Source organism: Bos indicus x Bos taurus, chromosome X (assembly GCF_003369695.1).
Source record: "Bos indicus x Bos taurus breed Angus x Brahman F1 hybrid chromosome X, Bos_hybrid_MaternalHap_v2.0, whole genome shotgun sequence".
Taxonomy (NCBI): Eukaryota; Metazoa; Chordata; class Mammalia; order Artiodactyla; family Bovidae; genus Bos; species Bos indicus x Bos taurus.
In genome coordinates this window covers 43,955,196-43,970,942 of record NC_040105.1, presented here as the reverse complement: position 1 = coordinate 43,970,942, position 15,747 = coordinate 43,955,196, and the positions used below count along the sequence as shown (strand labels likewise).

The following is a 15,747-nucleotide window of genomic DNA, read 5'->3' as shown; positions in this document are numbered from 1 at the left end:
AGCTTGAGGCTGAAATCAAAGAAAATTACAATCCAGAACAAAGTTCCATTGTGCCCTCCTTTTGGATCAAAATCTCCAAAATTGAATCAATCCTAAAAATTCAAATGAATCACCACCTAGAATTCTGACGCTAGACAGTCACTTTGGAAATTCGTAATCAATCCCAGGGACGGGGGAGCCTGGTGGGCTGCCGTCTATGGGGTCGCACAGAGTCGGACATGACTGAAGCGACTTAGTAGTAGTAGTAGCCCTTCATGTTAACAGACGGTGAAACTGGGACCATAAAAATTAAGCAAGTTGACAAAGTAGGCAGCAGACTCAAACACTGGTCTTCAGTTTTCTGATCCACTGTTCTTTCCAGTTTATCACACAGCCTTCCAATCAAGCAAGTATTTTGAACACCCAGGCTGAGAAACAATTCTAAGGCCTATTAACTATGTTAAGGGAGCATGTGCTTAAAACAATTTTTCCAGTTAGAGCAGTAAGTTCTCTAGGGATCAGTTCACATTCTCTTCCCCTAGCACCCTTGTAATCAGCAGAGGAGAATTTGAGAGAATATGGGCAGTGATCATGGAACACCACAGAACAGTGTGATATAAACCATGGCATTTAAGCCTAACCAATCCAGTGGTATTAACGCTTTTCATTCCTCTCAGCACACTCCTGTTGTTAACACTTCTACCCAAGAATAGAGAAAACTAAATAGCTGAAAACAATGGAGTCCACAGTCCGGCTTCAAAGAAAACCACACACTCTCCAAAATCATATACAAAATGTCTACAGCTACACTGGCCCTCAAATGGTTAATAACCTCAAATAACTAAAGTACCACCATTCCAACTCCACCACCAGTCAATATATAATGAAAACAAAGGTATTCTGCTACAAGTTAGTAACACACTAGAGAGCTTCCCTGGTGGCTCAGACAGTAAAGAATCTGCCTGCAATGCAGGAGGTCTGGGTTTGATCCCTGGACCAGGATGATCCCCTGGAGAAGGGAATGTTAACCCACTCCAGTATTCTTGCCTGGAGAATTCCACGGACAGAGGAGCCTGGCAGGCTACAGTCTGTGGGGTCACAAAGAGTTCGACAAGACTGAGTGACTACATAAAATAACATACTAGTAGTGTTAATTGCCCAGTCACGTCCGACTCTATGCAACCCCATGGACAGGCTCTTCTATCCACAGGATTCTTCAGACAAGAATACTGGAGTGGTTGCCATTCCCTTCTCCAGATCTTCCTGACCCAGGGATGGAACCTGTATCTCCTGCATTGCAGGCAGATTCGTTACCGTCTGAGCCACCAGGGAGGCCCGTAACAAAACATTAAGCCCTGTACTGTTTATGACTAATCAAGAATACAAGTTTACCTATTTTTCTTTTTCTATAATAAAAATCAAGAATAAGTCAAGAAGGTGAGTGACTCCTGCAAATATAAGATATTAAGTGGTATAAACTATGGCTACTTCTTTAAACATTCAGGGAGTAAATTAAATCAGTATTCACGGAACCTCAGAATCAGTGGTACCAATAAAATCAAAATATGAAGGCAAATTTTGCCAATTACTTCAACTGAGTTCACAGCATATAAAATTAAGCAACTGCTATCGTAGGAAAAGACATGTGAACATACTTTCAATTAAAATTTTGCAGTTGAAGAATTTCTACCTTTTATACCATATATAAAAGTACTAACAGGGCTTCAAAGTAACTTAATCAACCAAACCAACCTCCTCACCAACATCTCACTATTTGAATTAGAGAACTCTCAAGTCCAAGACAATTCAATATAAAAACAAGTAATATTTTCATATGGCAAGCAGCAAAATTAACAAAGCATTTTAACAACTTAATGTAGTATGGTCTCATTTGCCTGGAGAATCCCAGGGACGGGGAGCCTGGTGGGCTGCCGTCTCTGGGATCGCGCAGTCAGATACGACTGAAGCAACTTAGCAGCAGCAGCATTTGTGTGGGAAAAAGATATATAATAGAATATACTTGTATGTGTTGAAATATGAAGTTACCCAACAAAGCTTTTATCAGTGGCTGCCTGAGATTAAGAAATACATAACCCAGAGATGGTGTGGGAGATTCTCTTTTTACTGCAACTTCCTCTATGTAATTTACAATTTTGCACTATTCCAAGTATACCTATTCAAAAAAATCTGCATGCAAGTATTTCAAAAGTCAAAGATCGGATCATGGCTGCAATTAGAATGGTGGCATCGAGGATGGAGAAAAACAAACAGATTTGAAATTTAAGATGTAGAAATGTCAAGATTTGGTGACTATTAGGACTTGCTAAGAAAAAAAAGGAGTTAAAAACAGCTCTAAGGTTTCTGGCAAGGGAAATGATAAGTGCCACTTATTAAGACAGGGAACATCAAAACCAAAGATAAATTCAGCATGCATATGTTCAGTTTAAGATGTCTTCAAGATACCAGGTAAAGTAATCAAGTTCAGTCAAGCATACATGCAAGTTGGGAGCAGACAGAGTAAAGATCTAGAACAGAATTTCCTTGCAAAGCAGACTGGGATGCAGAAAGCCAAAGTAGTCAGATGTTAAGAAAGTCAAGGAAGAGTGTTTTCAAGAGATCTCGAATCTGCCTCTGTCTCCCCCACCCCTTTCCTAAACTATAGACTCACTTTTAAAACTGTCTTTTCCGAGATGGTAACATTATCTTGTACTGAGCTCCTTCCACACCAGGCCTACCTACTGCCAGGCACTTTACATCTCTTTTTTCCCTAACACAAAATGCTATAGCCTGACAGAAACCTATTACCACTTCCATTTTACGGATAAGAAAATTGAGCCTCTGAAAGATAAAATAATTTGCCCAAAGATCATACATCTAATAAGCAGCAGCAGAATTCTATTCTAAAATTCATGTAGTCTTATCTATCCATCAATATTTAACAACTGGATCCCTTTCCTCTCCACTTTATCCCTCTCACGGGAGTCAATAATATCCTGGTCATGTCACTTCCCCTGATTAGAGAGTTGAGTTCAGTGACTCCCCAAAGCTTCCTATCATCTACAATGATGGGGGCCACACGCTCAATTACCTCCTCCCTATCCCATTCAGTTCAATTCAGTCGCTCAGTCGTGTCCGACTCTTTGCAATCCCATGAATCGCAGCACGCCAGGCCTCCCTGTCCATCACCTACTCCTGGAGTTCACTCAAACTCACGTCCATCAAGTCGGTGATGCCATCCAGCCATCTCATCCTCTGTCGTCCCCTTCTCCTCCTGTCCCCAATCCCTCCCAGCATCAGGGTCTTTTCCAATTAGTCAACTCTTAGAATGAGGTGGCCAAGTATTGGCGTTTCAGCCTCAGCATCAGTCCTTCCAAAGAAATCCCAGGGCTGATCTCCTTTAGAATGGGCTGGTTGGATCTCCTTGCAGTCCAAGGAACTCTCAAGAGTCTTCTCCAACACCACAGGTCAAAAGCATCAATTCTTTGGCGCTCAGCTTTCTTCACAGTCCAACTCTCACATCCATACATGACCAATGGAAAAACCATAGCCTTGACTAGATGGACCTTTGTTGGCAAAGTAATGTCTCTGCTTTTGAATATGCTATCCAGGTTGGTCATAACTTTCCTTCCAAGGAGTAAGCATCTTTTAATTTCATGGCTGCAATCACCTATCCCATTAGGACAACCTTAATCTCTCTGGGTCCACACTAAATTATTCACAATTCCCCAAACACCATTCAACTTTATACCTCTAACTCTCTGCCCTCTTATTCTTCTTGCTCAAATTCTATTCATGTTTGATAAACAAGACCAAAATGTAACATCTTTCTGCAGTTTCTCTTACCCACTTCTCCAGCCTAAATTAACTGCTCCAAAACGTTGGGAATTTGTAGGGATAGTTTAAACTACCTACAATCAAAAGTTTTAAATGTTTTAATTGCTCCATCATTTGAGAGCTCAAAGAACTCTATATATACACCTTGATTACGGCACTTACAATATCAAATAGTCATTCTGTCCATCTCTCTCCACAGATGCAGGGGCAGAGGCCAAGTCTTACTTGTTGCCCCAGGACTTGGGAGAGTCCCTCACTCACAGCAGTTTAGCAACTATTTCGCAAACCAATCAAGCAAAGTAAAAGCTTTTCTGGTTTTCATTCTGACACCTGAAATTCTAAAACCTAAAATGCTTAACTATTTTATCTTAAAAATAAATTGTCCCTAAATAATAATAAACTATCCAGACTCAAACAACCAAGATTCACAAAGTTCTTCGAAAAAATTATCTTATCATTATTGTATCTATTAATATTACAAAGTTCTACCACAATATAATACAAATTCACATATATTCAGCTAAATATCTGTTCGCTACTTATTTCCCAAGCAACTAATTCTTAACTTCCATAAGGCAAAAAAATTAAGACTCAATCATATTTGATATTAAGAAGTTATTTTAAGCCCATGCCCCACAACAAAGAGTAGCCTCTGCTCACCACAACTAGAAAAAGCCCGCATGCAGCAACGAAGACTCAGCACAACCAAAAACTAATAAAAAAACAAGGCATTTTTATGTGTAATAAAGGCATTGTGGCTATGTTTCAGTCGCTGTCGTCGTTTAGTCGTGTCCAACTCTTGCAACCCCATGGACTGTGGCCTGCCAGGCTCTTTTGTCCATGGAATTCTCCAGGCAAGAATACTGGAGTGGGTTGCCATTTCCTTCACCAGGGTATCTTCCCAATCCAGGAATCAAACTCAGGTCTCCGGCATTGCAGGCAGATTCTTTTCTGACTAAGCTATGAGGGAAGCCCTATGTTTCAGAGACAAGCTGAAATATCTATGGATTAAGAGATTTCCTTCACAATAATGGCAACACAGGGTAAAATACAGATGAAACAAGACAGATTATGAGCTGAAAACTGTTGAAGGTGGGTAATGATTGGTGATGACTGGTTGATTTTTTCTGCTTTTCAAAATACTGAAACTTTCCTCTAATACACTGTTTTCTTTCTTTTTTTTAAAGAAAAAGATCCAGTGAACACAATACAATAGATCTAGTGGGAAAACAATCCTTTATCTTTATCTAAGGATTCCTTAGATAAATTTATCTTAAGAGTCCTTTATCTAATGGTTCCTTCCATTGCTCTAAATTAAAATAAACTAGATGATCTTATATAATACACTTGCCATGGGGATTCTCCAGGAAAGAATACTGAAGTGGGTTGCCATGCCCTCATCCAGGGGATCTTCCCAACCCAGGGATTGAACCCAGGTCTCCCGCATTGCAGGCGGATTCTTTATCATCTGATCCATCAGGGAAGCCAGTATAATATGCTTAACTACAACAAAGCCCAACCTTGTTCATGAGAATAAACTTAGTAGTAGTATATTTTATTTATTATAACAGACAAAATACTACCACACAGACTAAACCACAAAAATACAAGGACACATTCACAAAAGAATGATGACTGTATTTTGAAATGTAGAGAAGTAAAGATAAAAGAAAGAAATGAGTGAGAGAAAATAAGTGAAAGCTTACAGAAGTGGCAAACAGCCCATAATTTGGCTGAGAAACCTAAAATTCTCTAAATAAGGAATTACTCCCACCCTTCCAGGTTATAGTTTTTAATTAGGTCCCAAATGTCATCCTGGGCCAAATTAAACCCAAAAATAAAGTCATCAGTGAAACAGATGCTAAAGATCAAAATGAAGAAAGAGTACAGCCATGTAAATAAATGCAAAGAAACAGGACCAGGGTGAGGGTGAGCAAAGAAAGAAATGGGACCAAACAGTATACACATCTCTACTTCATTTACCCCTATCCTGACTGAAGGCCCATGAAGATGAGAAGTATCCTAACCCGACAAAAAAGACTTGACAGGTATCTCTAACTATACACACACTAGTATAAAACCCATCTTTAATCAGTCAAAATATAATTCTTGTATACTCATTATCAGCGTGCTTATTTATTTTTAAGGTAATGCACATCTAAGGTTAAAATACAAACTCACAACAGCGGAGAAATCTAGTTTACAATCTCCCCTCCTCCTCACCCTAGGGCTGTTTTGTACTACAAACATGATTATTATTTAACTACTTCTTGAATATCTTACCAAAACTTGGTCAGAAAATTCCTTAAGTTGACCCATGAACGTTCATTCAAGGATCTCAAGTTAAGAACTCATAACAAAGGTAACCATTACTACAAAATGAGAAGAGTGAAAGAAAACACAGTAGATGACAGTCTGAACATCTGCTAAAAGCAAAAATCTGATTGTAAACCATGCGCTCCTAAACAAAATTAAAAGATGCCTTGCTAATAAAGAAGTCAAGAAATACCATCTCCAATAAACACAATCAAGAAACAAGCCCAATCCTATTAATAGGAGACATTCTACTAAGGCCCAATGGCAGGTAGAACTTTGAAACTGAACTCACAACTGCCCCAAGAGTAAACTGAAAATGGGGATCCGAGAAAGCAAGGAGTGCTTCTGCGGGAGCCATCAATGTCCTGCCCATCTCCAGCACTACCTATCTAGGGAAAGAAGGTGCAGATTACAAGAGTCCCCAGGTACGAGGAGCTAAGAGCCTGGTTTGTCTTTCTCTACTGGGGTCTGGTGTTCAAAGTACATAATTTGTTGAAACAAATGACCAGATAAATGGAAAAGGGTGTCTGTAAATCAAGCTAGCCCAGAAGCCACTGTGCAATTATCTCACAAATGTGAACACCCCTTCCCCATTTAACTCATGTATTGTAAAATACTAATGAAATAAATGAGTTTTAAATGTCTGATACAGAATATGTTACATAATATAAATTCTCATTAAATGTTTCAAGAAAAAAATGAAATATATCAGGATATGCTAAGTCTCATGCGCTTTCATTAATTTTAACCTAGCAACTATTAGATAATTTTTCAAGTTAACTCCAATAATCTAAAATCCAGGGGTTCTTAGTTAACTTTTGAAATTCCCAAATCAGGAATATACAGTCCAGAATAGTTAAATCTACAAAGAAGAAACCTGAGGAAGACAGGAGCCAGGACAGAACCCTATAAAGCCAATGCTTCTCCTGCCTTTACTTTAGTCAGGAGAATGTGTTAGGAAGCATAAGGAATGTCAGAAGTAAGTTTTCATTAGTGCAGTGAATGATATTCAAGTTAATGTGGCTTGGCTCGAAACACTACAAAGGCATCTCCACTTTTGCATAAAAGGGCCTAAGAATCAGCAAATCCAGGATCCCAATACTGTCCACAGTGCACACACAGCCGAAGAGTCCCATCCAGCCCTGTGTTCCACCACTGATCAGGTGATTCTGGGGCTAATGTCTACTGCTGGCAACACTGCATGTAACAGGTGCCACCAAAGCACCTTTCCAGCAAGGCCCCTGATAGACACTGGTAATCCGTTAAGCTTCACAAACAGGTTCCTGTGACTGCTTTTGTGCATGCTTGCTAATCAATGTTTTTATGGATGGCCAAAAAAAAAAAAAAAAGCCTTTCTAACTTGTAAATTGTTAAATTGATCTGTATCGTAAACCTTCAGGATACTCCACTTTCCTACCACCACTGATGTTTTTGTGATAGTCCTCCTCATACTTATCTCACCCTTTAAGGGAGCTGTAAGTTTTCAATGCAAACAAGGGATATCTTCATTATCTCCATATTTCCTGAATAGACGACTTGTATTCAGTGTACTCAAGTATTTGTTGCTTTAATTTACCATTGACAAATTACAAACCAGTAGAGAAAACTGGTAAAATTGTATGTGAGGCTTTGTTTGATATGAGTACATAAGACTGTCGATCATGTATTCATTCAGTTCAGTTCAGTTCAGTCGCTCAGTCGTGTCCGACTCTTTGCAACCCCACGAATGGCGTGCTGCCATGGCCAGGCCTCCCTGTCCATCACCAACTCCGGGAGTTCACTCAGACTCATGTCCATCGAGTCAGTGATGCCATCCAGCCATCTCATCCTCTGTCGTCCCCTTCTCTTCCTGCCCCCAATCCCTCCCAGCATCAGAGTCTTTTCCAATGAGTCAACTCTTCGCACAAGGTGGCCAAAGTACTGGAGTTTCAGCTTTAGCATCATTCCTTCCAAAGAAATCCCAGGGCTGATCTCCTTCAGAATGGACTGGTTGGATCTCCTTGCAGTCGAAGGGACTCTCAATTAAACTTCATTAATTAACTAGTTTACAAATAAATACATGTGGGCCTTAAATAACCACCATTTCAATTCTTTGACAACCTAGTGGTGTTTTTGTAACATAAATTAGTTCTCTGGATACATTTCAAAAATATTAATTCACAGTGTTTTAATTAACATCAATTGCAAAGAGTTCAAAGCATCACAATGAGTTTCAAAGTAAGCTTAACCAAAAGTAAACTTTTTCAAATCTGCAAAATAATACTATTATTACATATATAAAAACTAAATGTTACATAATCAAGTCATAAAAAGATATTTTTACTCTGTAGCTAGCCAAGCACTGAACCTTCACTTTGGTTCAAAGTGCATAGCCCACCATTCCACTTTACCACCTACATCACAAAAACTCATCTCTCACAGTTTTTAACAACCTGAAATGTACAGAGGTGGCAGTTAAATGTTCCTCTGTCATTTCAATTTGTAATTGATTCTACAAAAAGAGTTATCCGGTGAGGGGAAAGAATTCAGAACTTTAAGTGCATGTTTATATATTCCTGCAATTCTAATGTGTGGCCAGATAAGCAAGCACTTTCTATAATCTCTTACTATAGCTTTATTACCAGAAATGTATCAAAATCTTAGGAAATGTATAGCAATTGCCTGAGACTTTGTCCAGGTAAATAACAATGACTATAACTTACAAGACAACTTTCCAAACTTAAAAATACTTTTATAAGATGCATCAAATTAAAAACCTAATTTTGAAACAGAGAAGTGTGACATTATTCTGCGGTTACTTTTGTAACCCAAACACTCATCTCTTTTAGCGGTGGAAATGAATATATTCCTTTAAAAGTGCCAGTAAACAAAACACATACATAGAATATAATTTTAAGTATCAACATCCAAATATTATAGTATAAAAAGTCACCTTCTACAACTGACCTAATAATTTTCCCTTACCATATACATTGGGCTTCCCAGGTGGCGCTAGAGGTAAAGAATCTGCCCACCAATGCAGGAGACTTTAGAAACGTAGGTTCCATCCCTGGGTTGGGAAGATCCCCAGGAGTAGGAAATGGCACCCCACTCCAGTATTCTTGCCTGGGAAATCCCATGGGCAGAAGAGCCTGGTGGGCTACAGTCCATAGGGTCGCAAAGAGTCGGACACAACTGAGCACTACCACAGTGGTAGTTTAGTCACTAACATGCAAGCAAACCAAATTTAGGAAAATATATGCTTTAATGGATCTTAACCTACTTCCACTACCCCCGGAATTTTAAATTCCAACTATTTTCATGCTAATTATCTCCTAGGAAAAAGAAGAACGTATTTTTTTTAAGTACATACATTTTAGCCACCATGGGCCTCCCTGGTGGCTAAGACAGTAAAGAATCTGCTTGCAATGAGGGAGAGATTACTTCCAGGTATTCTACATAATCTATTGATTAAAAGAATTACAAAAAAAAAAAAAAAAATCCCAAGAAGAGTATTTAACACAAACTTAAAAATGATATAAAGGTACTTCAAAGTGAACAACTATGTATTTTAGCATAGTTTCTTGACAAAAGATTCCAACCCTTTAGCACTATATAATTACTATAAATACAGATGTAGTATCACTATCAATATATTCATGCTCTATATTAACATATATTTTAACGCAAATCCTTATTAACTGAAAACAAGAATAACCCAAAAGATTTTTTAAAATGTGCTAAGTCACCATAGTTAATTCCTGTTAAAATGTTTCACTTAATTACTTTTCAGTAACTCCACTGTAATTAAAAAAATAAGAGTCTTGAATTATGATAACAAAAGATGGTCAGCATTAAAGAAAAAATTGGTCAAGATCATGCTATATTTCAAGAGCTCTGATTAAGCAACCACTTGCTGTTAACAATCTTTTCAAGATATTTTAAAGGTACTACTACAAAATAATACACTGTACTACTAATTTCTCTTTAATCCAAACCCCCAAGCGTTGTATATCAAATGGAAATCATTCAAACAGAAATTCTTTCAATGACTCCAATATAAATTAGTCTGACAAATGCATTCAGCTACTAAAAGAAAGCAGTTTGGATAAAGTATCCTCCCAACTAGAAAAGGAACCTACAAGTTTGGGGAAAGAAGAGATACTTATTAGTAAATGTTTTAAACTTACCAAATCTTTTAGGTCAAGAGTCAACCTTTTTTAAAACCTAATTTAAAAACTTGAAAGAATATTCAATATTGTATATGAATAAATGTTAAAAGCAAGTAGTAAGAGCCAAGTTTCTGTCAGAAAGAAAAGTTATACAAGGTGCCAACTAAATTTGATGGGCGGACGGCCAGATGGGGTAATGACAAAAATCATAGCTAAAGAGTCCTGTGATTTATTTAATTCCAGTATCTGCCCTTAGGTAAGTAGCCTGAACCTACCCCAACAAAGAAAAGCCAGCTCTCATCTTTAAGACTTTCAGGGATTAAGAATTCTGAAACCAACACAGCTCAACATTTCACAAAAAAACATACTGTTTACCAGGGCTGTTCAAAAGATGGATGAAACTAAATAATTCAATACTTCCTATAGCAAGATTCCAGCTCATTCATTCTATTCAGAATCCAATTCAAACTCATGGTGAGAGATCATAAAATATCAAGCTTTACATTACACATTTCACTGTTATGTTCAAGCTCACAAAGATGCAACCAAGAACTGCTTGCGATTGCAAGCACATACTCTAGAATGTTTTATTTTAATGTTAAGGCTAATGAGTCTTGACCTAAATAGGACCTCACAGGCATGGGGTCTGAAGTAATGAAGATTTTTTCTTCTCCTTTAGCTCAACAAAATACTTAGTAGTTTATCAAATTACCCAGTATTTGATGAAGCCTTCATTCTGCCACAAAATATAATGAACCTTAACAAGTTTCTCATTTATGTTACTGCAGTCAAACATCAAGAAAGTAAAGCACATTTTCACAAATACTTGAAAATGTTACTTTACAATTTAAAGTCAGTAGTGCATAATAACTACAGATCAATATTACAATCTGAAATACAATGTTAAGCACGATCCACTCACTGTGAATCCATCTAAATACAAGCATTCTGAGACATAAAATCAACTAGCATTTTACACATTATCCACGTATAACATCAGATTCCATTTATTATTACCCTAACCAAAACAATAGATTTGGCCAAACTATTCCAAATGTATTATATTTGCGGACCATTTTACCAACCCCCTACCAGACCGGAGATAATCACTCCAAAATACAATGCTTCTTAAATTTAAATATTTTCCTTAATCTTTTGGAATGACAACTTTGACAGTAGTTAAGTATTTTTAAGTAAAATATTTTAAATACGCAGGTTGAAAAGAAATTTCAAGGTTTAAATCATTTATGCTTAAATCATTTCAGAGCTAGTCGCTATTCATTTTTCCGGCGATAGTTTTAATGAAGCCAATTAATACCTACATAGTCAAAGTTTAATTCAACTTTTCTCTATGGATCAAAGGGACTGAGCTTACTGAAAAGGATTATTTCAGTCTAGCTTTTGGGTCATTATTGTGTTCGAAACCCCTTACACATAAGTTACTTTGAAACAAAAACAGAAGTGTAATTACAGATAAAAGGAATTAGTGACTCCAAACTGCAGACAAAAATTCGAGATAACCGTATTTTTTCTTAAATCAACTTAAGAATAAAATGCAAGGCTTTAGTTATTTCAAACTTCCTTCTCAATTGCAACAATAAAGCCAGGTATCAAATGCAAAGCTACTGATTTCAGCTAGAAAAGAAAATGTTTAATGGATGCAACACCTATCGCGGCACACTCCAAGTTTCACGGTCCCAATTAAGAACCGAGCATTCAAATATCATTTCGATCAGATTCTGGTCAAGAGACACAAACTGATGCAGACAGATCGAGACTCCACTGCCTTTGTTCAATAGCTTACGGATGGATAACTAAATGTGCTACAGGTTGATAAGCATTTACCAGGCTTATGAATGCGGCTCCCAAGCTTGAGAAAGGTGCAAGAATGCTAGATGCAAATAATCTTGGATAATTTTTATTAATCACCCACCGAGTTACACACTCCGAAGGAGAGGCCTATTCATCGCTACTATTTATTTCCATGTTTACCTCTCCTCCCTCCCCCAAACCCCCCCCTTCACTTTCTCCTCCCACCCTGTCCCGCCATCTTGGGCCGACAGGAGCAGCCATTACTTAACTAAATGACAGTGCCAACAACTTTCCACACAAATAAACAGAGACTGCACCCCGAATTTCCCTCGGCCTCCCCTGTGAAAAACACAGGGAACGAGGCTCCAAGGAGAAAACACATTCATAAGTAACTGCAAGATTTCTAGAGCAGAAAGACTCAAAAAGTAAACAAGTCACCCAACTTCAGGTAAAACATCGTACCCCTTGAGATGCCTGTCAACAGCCCCATGCAAACTCTTCACCGCCCTAAACTACGTGCAACTTTCCTTCTGGGAGCGGGGACACAAGAAAACCCCAAACGTTGGGTTAACAGTACATTTCCCGAACAGCCTACCTGGAGAAAAAGAAGAAAAACCAAGGGAGGCAAGTAAGTCGGAAATGTGGGGAAATCCGCACACATTTACGAGCCTTTGACCCTAAACAGGCACCTCGGAGAGATCATCGGTTGACCCTCCAAAAGCCGTAAAATAACAGGCAGTTTTGTCGACCCAGTTGAGCTCGGCCCCAAAGCGCTGCCGTCTCTGTTCCTCCAGCTACGAGAGGAGAGAGCGATTTCGCAAGGGAGCAAGCGAGGGATCCGGTGGTAAGGGGAGACCAAAAGCAGAAAATAGTTTTCCGGAAGCCCCTCGGCCCTCGTTCGCGGCCACAATGAGCGCCGGCCGAGCCGCGGGGCCCGGGACGAGCGGGGCGCCGGCCGGGGAGACCGTGTCCGCACTCCAGCCCGCGGCTGCCTTACCTTGCCCAGTAGGGCCTTCGTCCTGGCGCCATCTTCATGAAACCTTACGAACCCGAAGAGGCGGCTGTGGGGAGAGACACACGCGGCTCGTTAGAGCTCCAGCAACCCTCCCGACCCATCCCTGCACGATCCCGAGGCCCCGGCGGCGGCGGCGGATACGGCACCGAGAGCGCCAAGCCCAGGTGCCCGCCCCGCCGCCGCCAGAGGCGAACCGCGCTCGGGCCTCCCCGGAGAGAGGCGCCAACCGTCCGGAGCAGACCGGGCGGGTGGGTGACGGCGACCCATACCTATCCAGTCCGCCGAGCGCCTCTCTCTCCTCGGCTGTCAGGCTCGGGGACGCCTCCTCGCTCTCCCCGCTCGCTTTTCCCGCCGCCATTTTCTTTTCCTCATCACCGAAAGCGGCGGCGGCAGCGGCGGCGGTAGCGAGCGACACTCCGCTGGATTTCATGGAAACGCAGCGAATTCACAACTCCGACGCCGACACCCCCCCGCGGGCCGGGGCCCGCAACGACGCCCCCAACCTCCGCGCGGGACCCGCACACCAACTTTATCGCCACCTCCTCCTCCGCCGCGGGCGGCAGCGACGAAAAATCCCAACGCGGCGGCGGTGAAGGCGGTGGCGGTTGGGGTTGCGGAGCCCCCGGGTCGGCAGCGGCGGCGGCTCGGCTTGTTGGGTCACATCGCGGGGGCGGGCGAGGGGCAGCCACGGGCGGGGGCGGCGGGAACGGCCGGAGCGTGCGGGGTTGAGGGATGTGGGGGGAATTCGTTGGAGAAACAAACTTCCCCGGCACCAGCACAAAGTTGTTGTAATTGTGTCACACAGCGAACCCCACGCCGCCGCCGTGACCCCCCCTCCCTGCCCGGCTGATGCAGCCAATCGAAATGCCCGGCTCGCTTCACGTGACCTTTGTTGACTCACGTCAGCCGTGGCTCCACTGAACTTGCTAGCTGCCCGAGCCCCGCCCACCGAGGCCACCACCTACAGGGAGCAGGAGGCCCGCCAATTCTGACCGATGGTTGGCTGCTGGGTCCGTCTGTCCGGGTGAAGGGTTGTCACCGAGAGGGAGCAGCGGGTTAGGTTGTGCCAGTTAAATATAGTGGGGCAGAGAATGGAGGGTTCGGACTGTGTCAGCTCGCGAGCCGCGGCGGGCTCGGGAGGGGGAGGGGAACGGTGGGGAAGGGCGAGGTCCGTCATCGCCCGCGGCGGGCGTGAGCAGTGAGCTAGGACGCCATGGACGGCCTTTGGCTGCCCAGGAGCTCCGGGGTGGTCCCCGACCGCGGCTCCGGCATCCTGTGCTCCGCGTGTCCCGGGCCCTGGAGGGCCTGTTAAAGGTCACGTCGCCAGGAGGCGGCGCAAGGCTCCTGACCTCCGCCCTCCGAAGAAAGCATACTTTTTGCACTGCTGGAAGTAATGGCCTCCGCGAGGAGCGCCCTCGGAGAGCAGTTGCCGGCCCCGTGCCCCGGGGCTCGGGCGCCGCCCTAGGCCAGGCCTGCGCTGCCGGCCCGGATCCCCTCGCTCGCGCTGCAAATGAAGGGGGAAAGGCCCCCTCACCCCCGGCCAGAGGGATTGAAGAGTCACCCACGGGGATCTGGCTCGCAGACCACGGCTCCCCACCGCCAAAGGTCTGTTGGCAGCACTTTGGAGCCAAATTTTCCATGCTACCGGTGTTTTATCAGTAGTTCATTATAGTATTATAAGAAAAAGCAGTGACGAAAATTTGTTAAGCAGTTATCTCCAGAATGTTGCTTTCTTTTGCTGTGATCTCAGTGGGGCTTTCATGGGAAGAGTTGGGACTGCTTGTAGACAGGCCTGAGAGAAGACAAAATTAAGATCCTCAGGGAAGCTTTGAGCCCAGAAAACCCTAGACCACAGTAACACCTTCTTCTGACCGTGTCTCGGATGCAAATAAAAGTCACTAGTCTGCCTTTCAATCCATAGTATAATTGGGAAAAGAAAACATGCCTACGGTCTGTTACTCTTTGCAAAAGATAAATTTAGTAAGATAAGTTTCATGTAACAGATCTGTTACAGTGCACACCTCCAGTCTTCAGGGATAGGAAAAAATTAATGGACAGATGAAAACAAGGTTTCCTTCATAAACATGGACTCTCCATTTTCAATAACGTAACCAATAAACAAGGTATATTTAGTTGGATTTCAAAATATAAGGAAGACAATTCAGTGCTGACTCAATAATCCTAGCAGTATTCAGTGAGAAGCTATGGAAATCCCAACTGATTTTGCACACCAACACAGTTTTAAATTGTTTCCCTGAGACCAGTAACTAGACTTAACAAAATATAGTTTTATATGGATTATGCTTCATGTTTAATCACCTTTTCTAAAACACCTCTTCCATGCTTTACAGTATTCCTTCCATTTTACTTGAATGAGTGAGTATACAAGGCTGAGTATTTTCTACAGCTAAATTAATACATTCATTGTAAACTTTCTCACAACAGATGACCTTCAATGCCTGGGAGATTTTGACACCACTATCTCCCCTCACACAGCACCACCACCACACACACACATACACACACACACACACACACACTTAGACTTGCACAAGCAGAGATAGAAATTCTGCCAGTGTTTGACAATCTTGTGGGAGCTGGTGGTTCTTGACTCAGGCTGTTTCCAAGAATTACGAGGCT

General features: G+C 41.8%; 1 protein-coding gene across 8 annotated transcripts in view; it reads right to left on the bottom strand.

Moving 5' to 3' along the window:
- Positions 1-13,973, bottom strand: part of KDM6A (lysine demethylase 6A) — a 179,627-nt gene extending 165,654 nt beyond the window's left edge. For 3 of the 8 annotated variants that reach the window (XM_027534625.1, XM_027534626.1, XM_027534629.1), the window contains exons 1-2: positions 13,377-13,904; positions 13,090-13,153 (exon numbers count right to left, since the gene is read on the bottom strand). In XM_027534625.1, coding sequence (XP_027390426.1) covers positions 13,090-13,153; positions 13,377-13,537 — 225 coding nt within the window. In that variant the 5' untranslated portion in view covers positions 13,538-13,904. Of the gene's footprint in view, positions 1-13,089; positions 13,154-13,376 lie in introns of all 8 variants that reach the window. The other 5 variants (XM_027534631.1, XM_027534632.1, XR_003509749.1 and 2 more) reach the window with 4 other exon arrangements.
- Positions 13,974-15,747: the final 1,774 nt, after the last annotated feature.